The 20,277-nt window shown below is 39.0% G+C and overlaps 1 protein-coding gene across 1 annotated transcript; it reads left to right on the top strand.

Annotated features, from left to right (window-relative positions):
* Nucleotides 1-2,975: 2,975 nt before the first annotated feature.
* Nucleotides 2,976-14,324, top strand: LOC108176111 (vomeronasal type-2 receptor 116-like). Its single transcript, XM_070067750.1, has 6 exons — nucleotides 2,976-3,016; nucleotides 3,241-3,532; nucleotides 4,750-5,556; nucleotides 9,249-9,476; nucleotides 10,674-10,797; nucleotides 13,411-14,324. Exons 1-6 carry the CDS (start codon nucleotides 2,976-2,978, stop codon nucleotides 14,322-14,324), a joined length of 2,406 nt encoding a protein of 801 aa, XP_069923851.1.
* Nucleotides 14,325-20,277: the final 5,953 nt, after the last annotated feature.

Here is a 20,277-nt window from a genome sequence, read left to right as displayed (position 1 = left end):
ATGCACAAACTATGATGTTCCTCACACATGTCCTCAGCCAGTGTCTATCGAATGTGCAAGTTTGTATCATCAGCTGAGAGAATTGTAGTAACAAAGCTAATAAATAGGGAAAGAAGCAAATTAAAAAGAAAGAAGAACATACACATGCTCGGATGCTACATATATTCCTGAATACATTCTGAAAGGCATAATTACATATGGTGAGAAAATTTACTGTATTTTGATGCACTCTGAACACAATTAGATTACACAAAAAGATGTTTAAGGGTAAGTGCAGGGATTCACTACTGCCCTTCTCTGGATATACTTAGTTATTTAAAATTCATGAAGCCAGTTTCTCCATCAGACTACTACAGGCCTGGGAGAGATATTAGGCACAGCCATGAAGAGACTTTCTGGGTACATATTGGGTCATCAGTGGTGAATGTGACCTTTCACCTTCTTGATGAAGGATCGTGTGAACAGGTAAAACTGAGTGTGTCTTTTTTTAATTCCAACAGTAATTCTTTCTACAATTGACAAATCCATCAAAACAATAGACTGACGTAACAACTCTTGGCCCCTGTGCACGCAGGTTTACAGAGCTCTGTCCCAGCAGTGCCCCAGGGAGGAATGAGAGTTCAAAGCATGTTTTCCAAAGCTGTTTTTCCCCATAATGGAGAGTGGCAGGTGCATAGCCTCAGGGCAGGGTGATGCCATGAATTCCTGGATGGGACAGAAATGAAGCAATAAAATATATAAAAGCCAGAGCTCTTCTGATCTCAGGGACATTAAGGCAAGGTTAAACACTGTGACTCCATTTGAAATGTCTTCCTTGTGGTTCTAGCTGTGTCCCTGTGTGAACCAGTATTTAGCACACACTATCTACAGCTTGAGGGCATACAGGAATCCTGGGACCAGTTATGTACTACACAGATATCTAGTCTCACTACAGGGGGCTGAGACATCAGAGATAATACAGACCATTCTCTCCCAATATCAGCAGAGACTTCAGCCTTTAACTTTATGTTTGGTTCACTTGACATGTTGTTTTCTGTGATTTTTCTCAACCCACTCCTGAATTTTTCATACAGTTCACAGGACATATCTCCCTGGAAATGTTATAATTCCATGAGGCCAAGTGTCTATAGAGATGGAGACTTGGTACTGGGTGGGTTTTTCCCCCTTTACTTCCTGGAACCAGAATCAGACATGATCCGGTTATCTTTTTTATCCAGGCCAATGGATAAAATGGAGAGAGACCGGTAAGTCCAACACTGAGTTATGTGTCAACTGTGGTTCAGACTGTGAGAGAGTGTGTGCTTGTACCTGTGTGTGGTTAATTGCACTTGGGAATTCTTAAAAAAGAACATATAGAGAAGTTGAAGGAATGCATGTCAATGAAGGCTGCACTTGCTTCCCTTCTTTTGCCTTTCACAATGGTCCCTTTACATTTTCTGTTTGCTCTCCACTCCTGCAGAGAGTGAGAGATGGACATTTTCACCCACTCTATTGATCTCACCTCCTGATCAGCCTCCAAGAATCTTGAAATGAATATGCAAGGTCTGAACTTAAGACCTGGCAGCCTTGTGTAATGGAAAAAAGAAGTAAACCTGTCAGCTTGCAGCTGACAACAAGTGCTGTAAGTAACCCAGCAGTGAATAAAAATCCCTGTACCAGGGAATTAATTGCAATTAAGCAAAAATGATTAAAAGCAAGAAACATTTCAGTTCAATGCTCTTAAGTTTCATTCAAATAAGTAAAACTACATATGGAACAGTCTTCAGTAGCATATTTTTAAAATTATTTACTTGATAGGTAGAGTTACAGACAGTGAGAGGGAGAGACAGAGAGAAAAGTCTTCTGTCTGCTGGTTCACTCTCCAAATAGCCGCAATGGCCAGAGCTTTGTCAATCCAAAGCCAGGAGCCAGGAGATTCTTCTGGGTCTCCCACACGGGTGCAAGGGACCAAGGACTTGGGCCATCTTCTACTGCTTTCCCTGGCAATAGCAGACAGCTGGATGGGAATAGGAGCAGCTTGGACTAAAACTGGTGCCCATATGGGATGTGGCACCACAGGCAGAGGATTAACCTACTACGACACAGTGCCAGCCCCATCAGTAGCATATTTTTTGATTGGTCTACATAGTGTATAACAAATAAACCCTGTTTCTGAAATAAAAAAAAAAAACTTTTGAATCACCTGTTTATAAAAAGTAACGAAATTTGACTATTTTAGGTAAAAAAATTCAAATTCTCTTTGTTAGAATAATACAGAATTGTGTGAAACTTGAGAAAAATGCACTTATCCTAAAATCAAACACTGAATTTTAGAAAATGTATAGGCATATTTCATAAATTTAACACATATTGAAATAACAATCTATTAACCTCAACATTTAAAAAGGGATCAATGCACCCAAACAACAGATGACTCCATAAATTGATTTAATCCCACGTAATCTATTGACAAGTATGTATTTGCTTGACATTCAAATTATGGATAAAATATAGAAATAAGAAAAAATTTTGTAAGAAGAGGTGCAAAGGTATCCATTGTGTGAAAACAAAACATTCACACTCTTGGACAGGTAAAATTTGAGAGCCATTACTAAATCCCAAGAACTCATAATTTTGGTTAAGCTTTATAGAAACATGCAGAAAATATTAAAGAATAAAGAGTGAAATGGTGAAATGGAATTCCGAGCTTGAGGAAAATAAAGTGAACATTGTAAATATTCTGACAATTTGACGTTCTGAATGAAATGCTCTTTTTTAAAGCAACTATGTTTGAACAAAATTGCTTCTGTGAATGTTGGTATATTAAGTGGAAAATTACAGAAAGGGCTCATAAAAATGGCTTTGGTGAATAAATTAGAGATGCTTCCAAATGCTAAAATGACTGACAAGTCAGATGGTGTTCAATTATTTCAAAAGGTACTGAAAACAGTGATGCTTGCCTCTTGGGTTCCATCCTTAAGTAGAAGTGAAATCCCATGTTGGGACACATCAAGGCTTTCCTGAAGGGCTTGGGAAGGTGAGTGTGATCATGGGCACAGTTTGCTTCAGAGGAGTCCAATGGCCATTCCATGACCTTCTAGAGCCCTTGGAACCTCACTCACACCTCCTCCATGTGCCAGAGCCTCAGCTCATCACTGAATGGAAGCCTGAGTCTGACCATTGCTGCTTCAGGGCATGGCTGTGGTGTTGCTCTTAATTCCATACTCTCTCCCTTCTTTTTGATGCTGCCCCTCTCTTTAGGTGGCTGTGGAAGAACTACCAATATGTGCTGGCCTTCTTCTTTGCCATCCAGGAGATCAATAAGGACCCCCAGCTCCTCCCCAACCTGACCCTGGGTTTCCAACTCTACAATTCTGTAACCAGTGGTCACTTCACCCTGAGGAGCACTCTGCACTGGCTGACTGGAAAGCATCATCTCATCCCTAACTACACCTGCCAGACACAAGGCAAGACAGTTGCCATCATTGCTGGAACCACATCAGCATTTTTGGCTGAAATTGGAACGATGTTGGAGCTCTACAAAACCCCACAGGTAAATGGGTTGTGAAATCTGGTGAGAAATACTTCCATCTCCCACCAGATCTGTTACATCTGGGGCAAGGTCCTGTGGAAGCCAAGTGACATATTCCACTATTAGTTGAAAAAGATTTTGGGGAATTCCTTAGACTGAGAAAGGGAAGGAACAGTGGAAGCTGAGAGCCTCCACCAAGATACTCTTCTGGGGCCAATGTATCCATCCCCACCTCTTGGGAATATAGATTGTTGACTGTTCACAGGAAATACCCACAGCACAGAGATGTCCTAGGATGACTCCATGTTATACATGGATATATGAAGACCTGGGACAGTACTTTCCTTTGGATTCCACGGAACATAACAGCCCCAATGATCATTAAAGAGTGTTTGGGGCTGAGTTACAGTTGCATGAGATTTCACACCCTTCCAATCCTGACTTCTTCACATTCAGCAGATTCCTTCACAGCATTCCCAGTTCACTTTCCATGTGCAACAAAGAGATTTAAATCTTACTGTGTGTTTCATGAACTGAGAAACAATGAGACACACACAGTGTACACCCATTCACTAGTTTAGTCAACAAATACCCACTATGGTTCTGCTGCTGACTGCCCTTGAAAAACTGAGGGGCCTGGAACTCAATTCAAATCTCCCAATTAGGTGTCAGGAACCCAATTACATAATCCATTCAAGCGACCTCCAAGGGTCTGCATTCACATTCTTAGGATTCTTAAAGGAAACCCACTTCAAACAGGTGGCAATCTACACACATTACCAGCAAACTCACAGTAGAGTAGCATAGGAGGATTCTGGTCTGAAAAGCAAGTTTAAGAAAACTCAGAGATGGTAGGTGAGTGTTTTCTTCAAGGCAATTTAGGTTATGACAGAAAAATTAATGAAATTCAAGCTATCAAGAAATCAACACAGTAAAAGGTTGTTTGGCTCAGAGGAAACATTAACACCAGTTTCAATGGGGGCTATCTCCAGATGTAACATGGGGTGAAAAGTGGGAAAAACCAATGTCCTGGTCCAAAATCCATGCACTCTTCTTCCCTCAAATGAATATGAAGATTTACAGGTATCTTACACATTTTTGCATGCTGTGAGTGAGGATATCCATTCTAATCCTGAAAGCAATAAGCATTGAAGCATGGATTTCTCTGAACCCAGATGATAGAACATGGTCTTCTCTACCCACAAACCTCAGATCATCATGGTTTTCTTTCCATTCAGATCACATACGGTCCTTTTGATCCCATGCTAAGTGAGAGAGACAAGTTTCCATCACTCTATCAGATGGCCACTAGTGACAGCTCTCTGGCCTGTGGAATGCTCTCCTTGCTACTACATTTTGGCTGGATTTGGGTGGCGATCTTTGTATCTAATGATATTAAAGGAGAGAAGTTCCTACAGGATATTGAAGCTGAGATGGTAAAGAAAGGTGTCTGCTTGGCCTATTCAGTAAAGCTCCCTGACGCTAAGTCAAGGTATGAAGAAAGTGAAATCTCTTTCCTAGAGGGGATCCGAATTGCATCAGCAAATGTGCATATTCTATATGGTGATGTGAGGAGCCTCTATACCATGGAATTTCTAAGCAAATACTATTTAACCCTGGGGAAGGTGTGGATCATGGCTGCAAAGTGGGAGATTGTTGTGCATGAGACAGACCACATGCTGCACTCTTTTCATGGAGGCTTCTCATTTTCACACCACAAGGGAGTAATTCCTGGCCTCAACCACTTTGTCAAGACAGTGGACCCTTCCCACTACCCAGAAGATTTCTTCCTCAGTCAACTATGGCTTCATGCTTTTCACTGCTTACCTCCTGGGTCACTTTGTGGAACAATTGGAGTCTGCCCACCAAATGCTTCCTTTGAGTTTTTCCCAGGACACATTGACATGCTGACCATATCTGACTCCAGCTATTTCATCTACAATGCTGTGTATGCAGTGGCCCATGCCCTCCATAAGATGCTTTCAGAGCAAATAGAAAAGGGATCTCCAGGAGATGCAGCTCAACCTAGGATTCTTCCATGGCAGGTAAACATCTCCCAGAACAGGACATGCACTGAACACCTGATAGCATTCTCAGGTATTTTTATTGCATTACCATATGACCGTGTTTTCATGTTGAGAATGGCATGATCAGGTATGATGAAAAGTGGGCTCTTTCATACTTCACTGTGTTTAGATACATCTGTAATAGTTATCTGAGTGTGGAGGATTTGTTATCTGCTATTGAACATTTTAAAAAACAATTTCTGCTATGGAACATGTTGAAAATATTTAAAAACAGTATAAATACTATGAAATGCACATAAGTCTACAGATAAATAGTTTTGGACATCTGATCACACTGATAACCAATGCCAAAAAATAGAACATAGCATTACTAATACCTAAATAGAGCTCTATATCCCCTACTCAATTTCTTTTTTTACATGTGATAGAGGAGCATATTGTCAATAACATGGTATGCTACAGGGAAACAATATTAAGATTACATAGACAGTGATCAGACAACCACACCATTTTATACTCTATATATTAACTAGCACAAATAAGAGAAAACAAGATGTTTTTGTAGGCCTGGCTTATGTAATTTACTGTAATGTCCTCCAGTTTTAAATGTCAAGATTTCATTTTTCTCATGGATAAGTAATATTCAAATATATATATATATATCACAAATATATATATATAGATAGATATCAGAATTCCATCACCCAGTCATCAGTTGATGAACATTTAGATGATTCCACATCTTAGGTATTGTGCATTGAGCTGCTATAGAACTGGGAGTGCAAGTGACTTTTTCATGTGCTTATTTTGTTTCCTTTGGATGCATTCACTAGAGTGAGAGAACTGGGCCATGTGGTAGAACTAGTATTGTTTTTTTGAGGAATTTCTCTACTATCTTCCATTATGGTTGTGCCAGCTTACAATCATTCCCATCAAATGTATTGGCGTATTTTTTTTTTCAGATCCTCATCAGAATTTGTTATTTTTCAAATTTTGGATAATACTCATTCTTGGCGGAGTGGAGTGAAATCTCACTGTAGTTGTTATTGGCACTTCCCTAATGGTTAGCAGTCCTGATCATCTTTTCATATTTCTCTTGGCCATTTGTATTTCATCCTTTGAAAAATGCCTGTTATTATCCTTAGGTCATTTCTTAACTGGATTTTTGGTTATGTTGTTGTTAAGTTTCTTGAACTCCTTATACAATCTGGAGATTAATACTTTATTGGATCCATGTTTTGCAAATATTTTCCCCCATTCTGTAAGTAGTGTCTTCACTTGGATGAGTGTATCTTTTGCTGAGTTACTTAGCTTAATGTATTTTGTTGCCTTTATTGCCTTTATTTCTTGTATCTTATCCAAGAAATTGTTTCCTAGGTAACTGTCCTGCAGTGTTTCCCCAGTATTTGCCTCTTATAATTTGATGGTTTTGGATTTAGGCTTAGATCCTTGATAAAATATGAGTTGATATTTTTATAGGGTGTAAGGTAACAGTCTGAATTCAAATCTCTGCAAATAGAAATCCAAATTTCCCAACACTACTTGTTGAAGAGACTGTCTATTTCTAGGGAGTGAGTTTAGTTCCATGCAACATTTTCAACTCAGACTCTATAATGACAGATCATAGAAGAACAATGTTTCTCACTGTAGGATGAAATGCTATAAAGTATCTTTTTTTTGACAGGCAGAGTGGACAGTGAGAGAGAGAGACAGAGAGAAACGTCTTTCTTTGCCATTAGTTCACCCTCCAATGGCCGCCGCGGCCGGCGCGCCACGGCCAGCAGGCTGCGGCACCGTGCTGATCCTATGGCAGGAGCCAGGTACTTATCCTGGTCTCCCATGGGGTGCAGGGCCCAAGTACTTGGGCCATCCTCCACTGCACTCCCTGGCCACAGCAGAGAGCTGGCCTGGAAGAAGGGCAACCGGGACAGAATCTGGCGCCCCGACCAGGACTAGAACCCGGTGTGTCGGCGCCGCAAGGTGGAGGATTAGCCAAGTGAGCTGCGGCGCCGGCCTATAAAGTATCTTAATACAGCTCATTACAAAGACTGGAAAGAAGATAATGATCAAAAACTACTCTTTTCTTTGGAATGATTGCAAAGCTAGGAAATATGGACTATGTTGTATCCCACAGCAGCTAAAAATCTTTCTGACTTTAAAATATCCCCTATCATCTCAAAAGGTAGCATTATATGCAATAAAAATGAGTCAAAGTGCAGAGAGAGAAATAAAAGTCATGACACCACGGCTCACTAGGCTAATCCTCTGCCTGTGGCACTGGTACTCCAGGTTCTAGTCCCGGTTGGGGCACCAGTTCTGTCCCAGTTGCTCATCTTCCAGTCCAGCTCTCTGCTGTGGCCTGGGATGGCAATGGAGGATGGCCCAATTGCTTTGGCCCAGCACCCACATGGGAGACCAGGAGGAAGCACCTGGCTCCTGGCTTCAGATCAGCGCAGCACACCAGCCATAGCAGCCATTTGGGGGGTGAACCAATATAAAAGGTAGACCTTTCTCTGTCTCTCTCTCTCACTGTCTAACTCTGCCTGTCAAAAAAAAAGTCATGGCACATTATTATTAAACTTTACTAAGGTGAAAATATTTTGTAATAAATTACACATATACATCATACATAATTTTATAAGTTTAGAATTACCAAGGGCAGCCAGGGATGTACAAGCTGATTTGGGAAAATGTTTATTAAGAAAAATTATGCTTCAATTTTTAATTCATTTAATTAAATTCAACTGCACATTAGCAGGAAGCTGAATCAGTAGTAGAAAAGCTGGGATTTAAACTGGCACTCACAGGGGTTCTGGGCACAGTGGAAAGTGGCTTCACCTGCTGCACCACAAGACAGCACAAATTTGTTAAATGAAGAAATTTTTTCTAATATAAAAGAACAGATTTTATGTATTTCATTGATACAATTCTAAGAAGATAACCATCCTTTTTTTTCCTTTCTCAATCCCCACTACTTCCTTTCCTATTTTCCTTTTAATTTTTGCAATAACATCATTTCCATTTACTTTAAGTTGCAGGGTTAATACACTACTAATCATAAGTTCCACAAGTGAAAAGTAGAAAGACTACTACTCCACAGGAATTTACACAAGGGTGATAAACACAAACCAAATCCAGAGAAGACAGTTTCATTTTTATATATTGTGGGTTTTTCTTCCATTCTATAAATGGTACCTGTCACCAAAAAAAATTATTTGATATTTTCTTTATGGAATGGCTACATTTTGTTATGCATAATGGTATCCAGCTGAATCTATTTTTTTAAAAAAGAGAGAATTTCATAATTTTGGGGGGGTAGGATTAAACTTTTAAAAGTGCACACAGTTGCACTCCCCTGTGGAACCATCACAATGATCAAGATATCTCACATACAAAGCCGTGTTGTTCTCATGTGGAAGAACTAAGATGAGCTTTCCTAAATCTCTGACTAATCCTTCATGGTCAGCCACCTTGTGGGACACATTCTGTGATTTCTCTGTTTGTATTCAAATGCTCCCCATCATTTTAATTGGGGAGAGGCAGAATTCCCCACACTTGAACCCACAATATGGTGACCATTCAGACAAAACTCAGCCTTTACCAAATAGACTCTCTGAGGATAGAGAGGAGGGGAAAGCAGGATTTCTCATGTGCACCTCCCACCTCTCATCTGAATGTTCTCCCTCTTTCCAATTGTGCCTCCCTTCCAGCTTCATCCACTTCTGAGGAAAATCCAATTTACCAACAGTGCTGGGGAGGATGTTTCCTTCCATGAAATGAGACACCGTATGGCACACTATGATATCCACAACATTGTGAATTTTCCCGCTGGATTTCGTTTGCTGATTAAAATTGGGGAGTTTTCCTCTGAGAGTGCACATGGCCAAGAGTTGGTCCTCAATGAAGACATGATAGAATGGCCTGTTGCATTTAAGGAGGTGTGGATCCATGGGAATATTGGATACATATGGAGGTTCTGAATAGAATCTGAGAGGAGATTATGTGTGAGAATTTAAATAAGCATTCAACTCTCATTTCACATCTTGGCTTCCAAAGTTATGGTGTTCCTTACACATATAAGAACCAGTGTGTATTAGAAGTGCACATGTGTATTAGATATTGTTGTTTTTTACTTTTGGCATATTTATGCATCCCGAGGTTGAGTGACTAGAATGAGCAAGGTTAAGGAATGGAGACAGAGATCAATATACAGAAATAAATTACTAAATGCAAGTATACACAGATTCTAAAATTTTATTTCAACTTTTCTTATTTATATAACTTGAAAAAATTTCATGTATTATATATATATATATTTATAAGCATAGTGATATTTTAATCACTTGGTGAGAGTCATTATTATGTTTTGATGCAGTATGAACACAAGTAAATTATGAGTTGACTATTTGTAGAAACTATTCCCATTTTCCTTTGTCATCGTGCTTGTGAATCAGTTCAGTTTTTCTTCTGAATATCACCACACAGCTGTGATAAAAAATTTATCATCATTGTGCTGTTGATACACCCCAGGCAATTTTGTGGCTGATTTTTATGACTATTGTATGTTATGCCACAAATGCATTGGTAGAATCAGGAATTGATGCTCTCCCTGGGTCTAGACATTTAGAAGTAGATCAATGCGCAATCCACGGTTTGTAACATTTGCTCATCTTTTACTTGTAGGCTTGTCTTTTTTCTGAGTAGCTACTAATAGAAGTGTACTTAGTCATCATATTTTTTGGATATTTTTTTCTTGCATGTAAAATCTACTCAATAAAGGAAAGAGACATGTAAAATAGTCTCAGACATACACATTCTGAGAATGATTACCACATAAAAACTGAACTGAAAAGATTTCAGAGGAAGCAATTCAATAAAGAGACAAATGCCCAGAAGCATAGATCCAGTGATGAGCAAAATTAAACCCATCAGGTGCCCTCATAATATTTGGCAGTCAATTGACAAACCTGGAATGAGCATCTTAGAAACTCCAATGGGATGTATGAATAAAATCAACAAATACAGACTGGGGAGGACATAATGATGACCTTGGGATGAAAAGGCAGTTAGAGACATCCTATCACAGTGCTTAATGTCATGCAAAGCAATAACCATCACTTCTCTTTCCCCATCAGACTCCTCAGTCTTTGTGTAGCCAGAGGTGTGGTCCAGGATTCAGGAAAATACCACAGGAAGGAAAACATGTCTGCTGCTATACTTGCGTTGTTTGTCCAGAAAGAGACATTTCCAATCATACAGGTAGAAAACATATAACTTACCTGTGAGAACCCCAGGTTCTGAACTGTTTCTTGATAAAAAGTAAACCAAGAATATTTGCGATGAGATAATAGTCTTCACTCATTATTTCCATTCCCTTGTTGTATGCTCACTATTGCCATCTCATTAAGTGTAAGCTGTTGTCTAGTGGTGCTTATCCTCTCAAGCTCAATGCTGACAATAATTCTATCTGTCATCCTTCTTTCCCATCCAATGATGGACAAGACTCTCAAATTGAGATCTAAGGTCTAAACAAGAAATACAATATTTGTGTTTTTAAGGATATCTAGAAGGCTTGAAATCAAAACTTTTTAATAAACAACTGATAAGCAGGTAGCTACTTCACATGAATTGTGATGGGAATACTGTATTACTTTCTGTGCTGCCTCTTTGACAAAATGCATGGTGTGCAGTACACATAATGAATGCAACCACTTTTCCTTTATGTACAAACCAGTAGAAGAGGAAAAACAAGATTCAATATAGAGACACAGCATCCTAAAAATGATGCAACTTGCTAACTCAAAAAACATTTAAGGAATGTTAAGCATCAAATAAAATATCAAAGCCAAATGTTTTGAGAAATGTAAAAGTCTCATTGGTAAATAGTTCCACTGTTCAATGTAGAATAAATATGGTATTAATAATTTGAATTCTTCCAAAGGATGTTTTAATTCACATAATCTTTGCTCGAGAAATATTTTGATTTCAGTATCTTCAAACAAGCTATATATAGTTTCAAGTATAAAGAAGATAACAGAAAAATGACTTCAAGTTTCTGTGAAAACACTCAACATGCAGAAAGTTAGTGAAAGAAAGAAAACTAAAGTATCATGCATTAACCCATTGTACAATATACCCTTGCCTATGTATTCCTGGGGTATCTCTGAGACAGGTGCCAGAAGCACCTACATTCTATTAAAAGTAAACAGTATACATTGAAAAGAATTGAAAGAGAGAATTCCTCTAAATTTTTGCAAATGTTCATATTCCCTCTTTTTACAAAATATATTTATGTATTTGTTTCAATATTAGAGTTACAGATAGAGGGAGAGTGTAATAGAGAGGGAGAGAAGATACAGAGAAAATCTTCCATCGGGTAGATTCACTTTCCAGATAGCTGCAATAGCTGGTTATGGGCCAGGCCAAAGAAAGAAACCAGGAGCTTCTTCCAGGTCTTGCAGAGGCCCAAACATTTGAGCCTTCCTCTGCTGGTTTCCTAGGCACATTGGCATGGAGATGGTTTGGAAGTGAAGCAGCCAGGACATGAACAGGTGCCTGTATGAGATGCCATCATCGCAAACAGTGACTTTAACCACTACATCACAAGTCTTGTCCCAGAAGCTTGTATTTTTGCATGAGCACCAAGGATAAAAGCAAAGTAGGACTCTTACTGCAAGTGTAGCCCTACTAATAACATTTTTTTTATTTTTTAAAAAAAAGATTTATCTATTTTATTTGAAAATCAGAGATTCAGAGAATGAGAAAGAGAAAGAGAGAGAGAGAGAGAGAGAGAGAAAATTTCAATCTAATTGTCAGGCCCCAGATGGAAACATTGGCTCAGGCTGGGCCAGGCAGAAGCCAGGAGCCAAGAGCTTCCTTTGGGTCTCCCACATGGGTGTGGGGGTCCCAAGTACTTGGGCCATCTTCTGCTATTCTTCCTAGGCAATTAGCAGGGACCTGGATTGGAAACTGATCAACTGGGACACAACACAATATCCATATGGGATGCTGGCATTGTAGGTGGTGGCTTTACCTACTATGCCACAACAATGACCCTATTTTTGTTTGTTTGACATTTGAAAGAGAGACATATTCACCAACTGGCCTATTCTTAATGACTTTTCTCATGCTGTAGCAGCAGAAGTGCATTATTTCAAGTGAGACAATGTGGTGTACAATTTGGTGTTCACGTGAGATAAAATGGTGAAAAAGTCATGCTTTCAGGTTAACAAGAGTACCTAGTTGTGTTTCGGTAACATGATGAAAATACTACTTACTTTCTTATAACCTCAGAAAGATAAACAGCTACAGTTCTCTTTTATTCAAGCACAGTATCACAACAGATATATGGAAATACTGACAAGATGAGTCCATGTAGGAATTAGAGTAGAGAAAAATGTACGGAGGTCTCAGGAATGACACATGATTTATATAAGTCATCTCCATTTGAGAATAAGTGAGAAAAACCTTAACACTGATGACCCCAGATAAATACTATAATCCATGTGAATAAAAGGATTCTTCTGAGAAAGTAACTGGGGGCTGTAGTGAAGAGGGCTTGGAAGAATCCATGCCCATATGAAATACAGGAAATTCATCATTTTATAGAAATTAAAACACTAAAATAAAATCTCTGAGCGATAAGATGAGTTCACAGAGCCCCATGTGCCTAGGTGCTTGTTTGAATGAATTTCTGCCAAATGGAAATGGGCATTCTCACTGGATTAGGAATGCAGGAATTTTCTCTAGTGTTTCTTGGTATCCATCACTACAGGCTGGACTCAATGTGACATTGCAAAGGTGACCATATTTCTTAACAGGGATAGTGGAGAAAATTATGAAATGGAAACAGAGTCTTCCTTTTTCCCACAGATGCAGAGCAGTGTATCCCGTGTGCAGATGATGAGTACCCAAACATGGAAAGAAACCACTGCCTCCCCAAGCTGGTGACATTCTTAGCCTTTGAGGAATCCCTGGGGATGGCTCTGGCCTGTGTGGCTCTGTGCTTCTCTGTCCTCACAGCTGCAGTCCTCTGGGTCTTTGTGAAGCACCGAGACACTCCCATCGTCAAGGCCAATAATAGGACCCTCAGCTACATCCTGCTCATCACCCTCCTCCTGTGCTTCCTCTGTTCCTTACTCTTCATTGGCCGTCCAAACACAGCCACCTGCCTCCTCCAGCAAATAGCATTTGGTCTTTTGTTCACAGTGGCTGTTTCTACTGTGCTGGCCAAGACCATCACTGTGATTTTGGCCTTCAAAGCACTGAAACCTGGAAGAACAATGAGGCGACTGCTGGTATCAGGAGCTTCTAACTCCCTCATTCCCATCTGCTTCCTGATCCAACTGGCTCTCTGTGGCATCTGGTTGGGAACCTATCCTCCCTTTATTGAGTTAGATGCACACTCTGAGCATGGCCACATCATCCTGGTTTGCAACAAGGGCTCAGTCACTGCCTTCTACTGTGTCCTGGGCTACCTGGGCTCCTTGGCCCTGGTGAGCTTCACTGTGGCTTTTCTAGCCAGGAATCTGCCTGACACGTTCAATGAAGCCAAGTTCCTGACGTTCAGCATGCTGGTGTTCTGCAGTGTCTGGGTGACCTTCCTGCCTGTCTACCACAGCACCAAGGGGAAGGTCATGGTGGCTGTGGAAGTCTTCTCCATCTTGGCCTCCAGTGTAGGGCTCCTAGGCTGCATCTTTTTTCCCAAGTGCTACATTATACTCATAAAATCTGATAAAAATTCTTTGAAAGCTTTAAAGAACCAACACAGTTATGCAGGATCCTAAAGCATTTTTTCTTGAGTTTCTTCACATTTTCAAATTTTGTAAACAGAAACCAAAGGATAGTGGCATTCCAACACTGGAAAATAAGCAAAGCTAAAAACCATCATTGGTTAGACATTTGTCCTAGCAATTAAGATGGGTTTGTGTCACATGACAGTAGCTGAGATTCCCAGGAAAATAAACCTTTTGAGTGAGTGGTGACAACTCAGAGTTATTCAGTTCCTGTCAGGCAATTTTTTTCTTGGCTTCTGGCTCTGGCCTCATCCAGGCTCAGCCACTGTGGGCATTGAGAGGTGAAGCAGTGAAAGGTTGTTCTCTCAACAATCTCTCTCCTTCTCTCTGTTTCTCTTTCTGCCACTCAAAAAACACAATTCAGGATAGAAATATTTTCATATAACATAAAAGGAATCACTGTTTTAGTACTGAAACAGAACTGGCCATCAACTTATAAACAGCAATCACATTTTATATGATAGGGCTATCCCTAAAAATGTGCACACTAACTAACTTCCTTTTTGTTTATCAATTTAGATGCTATATATGTTCATATTTGACAACACATTTCAGTTATACATTCTTTATGTTGCTTCTCTGAAGGTCATGGGGAATTTGTCATTTTGTGCTTATAATTTAAGTGGAATTAATTTCCTAAATATAAAAGTCAACTAATCCTTGAACATTCTTTTCTTTGGATGCTGTATTGTTCATAAATCTCTTAGTAAATAATTACTGTCTGGCTAATTGGAAATGGTATATTTATCACTTATGTAGGTAGTTTTCAGGATTACATAGGAGTGATGCCATAATTGTCTGATCTATTGCTTAGAGTTTTTATTCCAGGAGACAATGATGCTATTTTTGAAATTCACACACCCCACAAGATCCACTGAAGTAAATAGAGCAAATAGAAAAGGGATCTCTAAGAGATGCAGCTCAACCTAGGATTCTCCCATGGTAGGTAAACATCTCCCAGAACAGAACACGCATTGAACACCTGTTGGCATCCTCAGGTATTTTTATTGCAGTTCCAAGTGATCAGGCATGATGGAAAGTGGGCTCTCTTTCATACCTCACTGGGCATAGATATATCTGTAGTTGTTATCTGTGTGTGGAGGATTTATGATCTGCTATTGAGCATTTAAAAAAACATTTCTGCTATGGAACATGTTGAAAATATTTAAAAACTGTATACATACTAAGAAATGCACGAACGTCTACAGATAAATGAGTTTTCATCATTGCATCACACTCATAATCAACACCCAAATTCAGCACATAGCATTGCTAGTATCCCAAAGGAGCTCTGTATCCCAACTCAATTTTTTTAACATGTGAAAGAGGAGCATATTGTCATTAACATGATATGATTCAGTGAAACTATGTTACTATTAAATAGCCAGTGATCTGACAACCACACAATTTTATACTCTGTATATTAACTAGCAGAAGTAAGAGAAAACTCGATATTATTTTAGGTCTGGCTTATATAATTTACTGTAATGACCTCCAGTTTTAAATGCCATGTATACATTCTTTCTCATGGCTGAGTAATATTCCATTATATATACATATATATATATATACATGTACATATATATTTTTATGTATGTATATGTGTATATATGTGTGTGTGTGTATATATGTCACATTTCCTTCATACAGTCATCAGTTGATGGACATCTAGATGATTCCACATCCTAGCTAATGTGCATTGAGCTGCTATAAACATGGGAGTATAGGTTATTCCTTCATGTGCTGATTTCATTTCCTTTGAATGCATTCCCAGGTGTGGACAGCTAGACCATATGATACAACTAGTATTGCATTTCTGAAGACTCATTCTGCTATCTTCCATTATGGTTGTATAAGCTTACAATCTTTCCCATCAACAATATATTTAGGGACTTCTTTTCCAGATCCTCACCAGACTTTGTAATTATCCACATTTTTCACATTCTAAGTGGGATGGAGTGAAATCTCACAGTAGTTTTTATTGGCACTTCCCTGATGATTAGCATCCAAGTGCTTGGGACCCTGTAGTCACATGGGAGACACAGTTGAAGCTGCTGCATCCTGGGTTGGCTTGGCCTAGTCCAAGTCCTTGCAGCCATTGTGGAGTGAATCAGCAGATGCAAGATCTGTCTCTTCTTTCCCTCTCTGTATCTCCCTCTCTCACAGTAACTCTGATTTTCATACTTTTTAAAAGTTTAACAAAATTGAATGAACTATCAGTTGATTTTGGTGTTATGAATCAGAAATTTAAGCATAATTTTTCTTAATAAACATTTTACAAAATCTGCTTGTACATCCCTGGCTGTACCTGGTAGTTCTAAACAAATAAAATCATTTATGCTGTGTATGTGCAGGTCTATTTGTATAGCATTTTCATCTCAGTAGAGTTTAACAGTAATATGCGTGAGTTTTATTTGTCTCTCTGCACTTTGACTCTTTTTTCTTGATAATACCGGTACCTTTTGAGATGATAGGGGAAATATTTTACAACCAAAAAAGATAATTATGAATGTCCTGATGGTAGTTAGGATCTGGACAGTATGTATTAGCCCTGACTTTCTGAGTCTCCTGACACCTTTGTGGGATGGCCAATTCTTTAAACAACTATCATCTTGTCTTCACTAATTTGAACCAAGGACTTCATAAATAACAATAATCTTTGGAAACATTCTTGGCCTATATACTTACTTTTCTAGTTATGAGGCTACCAAATCACAACTGGTGCGTCAACTATTATTGTACTTAAACACAGAAATTACATAATCAAGTAAACATGCTGATGTCCATTTACATATATGTATATACAGATTATATATATTTCTTCTGTGAGACATTAAATTTATTTGATTTACTCAAATAATTTGATCAGTATATTTTCCTGTACATAAATGGAGAAATTCCTAATTATGTTCTACAATGGGTATTAGATTTATGTAAGCTAGAGTTAAAATCAAGAAAAATCCATATATAATCCAATGGGTGTACCCTGTGCTTATGTGCATGCTTAGTGATCTTGTAAATAATAATAGGCTCACAACCCTTCCTTACTCTTTGTGGCAGGCTTTCTATATGACATCACTTCCTGTGTCAGAGTCATTTTATGATATAACATTGACCCCACTTCTATTTTCCCCATCTGGGTCTCACAGAGAGCATGGGCTACAGTGTATAGCATTATAGAGGAGATAGCTCCTGTGGGATACACCATAGTCCATATTTCCTGGCTTTGCAATACTTTCAAAGTAAAGTGTGGTTTTGATCATTACCTTCTTCCTAGTCCTAGTAATGAGCTGCTGTATTAAGATATTTTATAGCATTTCATCCTACAGTGAGAAACAGTATTCTTCTATGATCTGGCATTATATAGTCTGAATTGAAAATGTTACATGGAGCTAAACTCACTCCCTAGAGAAGGAGTCTCTTCAATAAATGCACACATTTGGATTTCCACATGCAGAGATTTGAAATTGGACTGCTACCTTACAACCTATACAAATATCAACTCATCATTTATCAAGGATCTTAGCCAAAAACCTGAAACCATCAAATTACAAGAGGCCAACACTGGGGAAACACTGCAGGACATGTGCCTAGGCAATGATTTCTTGGATAAGACCCCAAAACTGGCCGGCACCATGGCTCACTAGGCTAAACCTTCACTTTTGGCACTGGTACTCCAGGTTCTTGTCCCGGTTGGGGTGCTGGTTCTGTCCCAGTTGCTCATCTTCCAACCAGCTCTCTGCTGTGGCCCAGGAGGGCACTAGAGGATGGCCCAAGTGCTGGGCCCTGAACCCACATGGGAGACCAGGAGGAAGCACCTGGCTCCTGGCTTTGGATCCCCATAGTGGCCATTTTGGTGGGTGAACCAAATGAAGGAAGACCTTTCTCTCTGTCTCTCTCTCTCACTGTCTAACTCTGCCTGTCAAAAAAAAAAAAAGACCCCAAAAGTACAGGCAATAATGGCAACAATAGACACATGGGATTAAATCAAGCTAGGTAACTTTTGCTCAGCAAAAGATATATTCATCAAAGTGAAGATACAGCTAACAGAATGGGAGAAAATATTTGTAAAATATGCATTCAATAAACTATTAATACCAAGATCGTATAAGGAATTCAAGAAACTTAACAACCACATAATCAGCATTCCAATTAAGAAATGAACTGGGGACAGTGCTGTGGTGCAGCAGATTAATGCCCTGGCCTGAAGCACCAGCATCCCATATGGGCACCGGTTTCAGACCCAGCTGCTCCACTTCAGATCCAGATCTCTGTTATGGCCTGGGAAAGCAATAGAAGATGACCCAAGTTCTTGGACCCCAGCACCCATGTGGGAAACTTGGAAGAAGCTCCTGGCTCCTGTATCCTTGCTTCAGAACTGCACAGCTCAGCCATTGTGGCCAACTGGGGAGTGAACCATCAGATCAAAGACCTCTCTCTCTCTCTCTCTCTCTCTCTCTCTCTCTGCATCTCCTCTCTCTGTGTAACTCTGACTTTCAAATAAATAAATAAATCTTAAAAAAAGAAATGAACTAAGGATATGAACAAGCATTTTTAAACGGATGAAAAATAAATGGCCAAGAGACACATGAAAAGATCTCCCCATCATTTTAATTGGGGAGAGGCAGAATTCCCTACACTTGAACCCACAATATGGTGACCATTCAGACAAAACTCAGCCTTTACCAAATAGACTCTCTGAGGATAGAGAGGAGGGAAAAGCAGGATTTCTCATGTGCACCTCCCACCTCTCATCTGAATGTTCTCCCTCTTTCCAATTGTGCCTCCCCTCCAGCTTCATCCACTTCTGAGGAAAATCCAATTTACCAACAGTGCTGGGGAGGATGTTTCCTTCCATGAAACAAGACATCGTATGTCACACTGTGATATCCACAACATTGTAAATTTTCCCGCTGGATTTCGTTTGCTGATTAAAATTGGGGAGTTTTCCTCTGAGAGTGCACACGGCCAAGAGTTGGTCCTCAATGAAGACATGATAGAATGGCCTGTTGCATTTAAGGAGGTGTGGATCCATGGGAATATTGGATACATATGGAGGTTCTGAATAGAATCTGAGAGGAGATTATGTGTGAGAATTTAAATAAGCATTCAACTCTCATTTCACATCTTGGCTTCCAAAGTTATGGTGTTCCTTACACATATAAGAACCAGTGTGTATTAGAAGTGCACATGTGTATTAGATATTGTTGTTTTTTACTTTTGGCATATTTATGCATCTCGAGGTTGAGTGACTAGAATGAGCAAGGTTAAGGAATGGAGACAGAGATCAATATACAGAAATAAATTACTAAATGCATGTATACACAGATTCTAAAATTTTATTTCAACTTTTTTTATTTATATAACTTGAAAAAATTTCATGTATTATATATATATATTTATAAGCATAGTGATATTTTAATCACTTGGTGAGAGTCATTATTATGTTTTGATGCAGTATGAACACAAGTAAATTATGAGTTGACTATTTGTAGAAACTATTCCCATTTTCCTTTGTCATTGTGCTGTGAATCAGTTCAGTTTTCATGTATTATGTGTATATATATATATATATATTTATAAGCATAGTGATATTTTAATTACTTGGTGAGAGTCATGTTTTGATGCTGTATGCACACAAGTAAATTATGAGTGGACTTATCCATCACCTATTTGTAGAAAAAATTCCCATTCTCTATATTTTCATTGTGCTTTCCAACCAGTTCAGTTTTTCTTCTGAATTGTACCTCATAGCTGTGTTGACATACCCTAGACAATTATATGGGTGATTTGTTTAACTGTTGTGCATGATTACTAACTTAAAACCTGAGTAGCACCCTTACTGCAAGTATGGCCCAAGTAATATCATTTCCTTTCTTTTTTAAAAAAGTATTTATTTTATTTGAAAGAGTTACAGAAAGAGAGAGAGAGAGAGAGAGAGAGA

This window comes from Oryctolagus cuniculus, unplaced genomic scaffold (assembly GCF_964237555.1).
Source record: "Oryctolagus cuniculus unplaced genomic scaffold, mOryCun1.1 SCAFFOLD_50, whole genome shotgun sequence".
Lineage (NCBI taxonomy): Eukaryota > Metazoa > Chordata > Mammalia > Lagomorpha > Leporidae > Oryctolagus > Oryctolagus cuniculus.
The sequence above is the reverse complement of the archived record's forward strand: the minus strand, read 5'-3'. Positions and strand labels throughout refer to the sequence as shown.

What these genes read in the sequence shown, in the direction of transcription:
- LOC108176111 (XM_070067750.1), top strand. Translation starts at nt 2,976, where the DNA reads ATGTTGGGACACATCAAGGCTTTCCTGAAGGGCTTGGGAAG. An exon ending in GGCCTGTTGCATTTAAGGAG is followed by an intron (nt 9,477 to 10,673) that starts GTGTGGATCCAT and finishes TTTCCCCATCAG; the next exon opens with ACTCCTCAGTCTTTGTGTAG. An exon ending in AGACATTTCCAATCATACAG is followed by an intron (nt 10,798 to 13,410) that starts GTAGAAAACATA and finishes TTTTTCCCACAG; the next exon opens with ATGCAGAGCAGTGTATCCCG.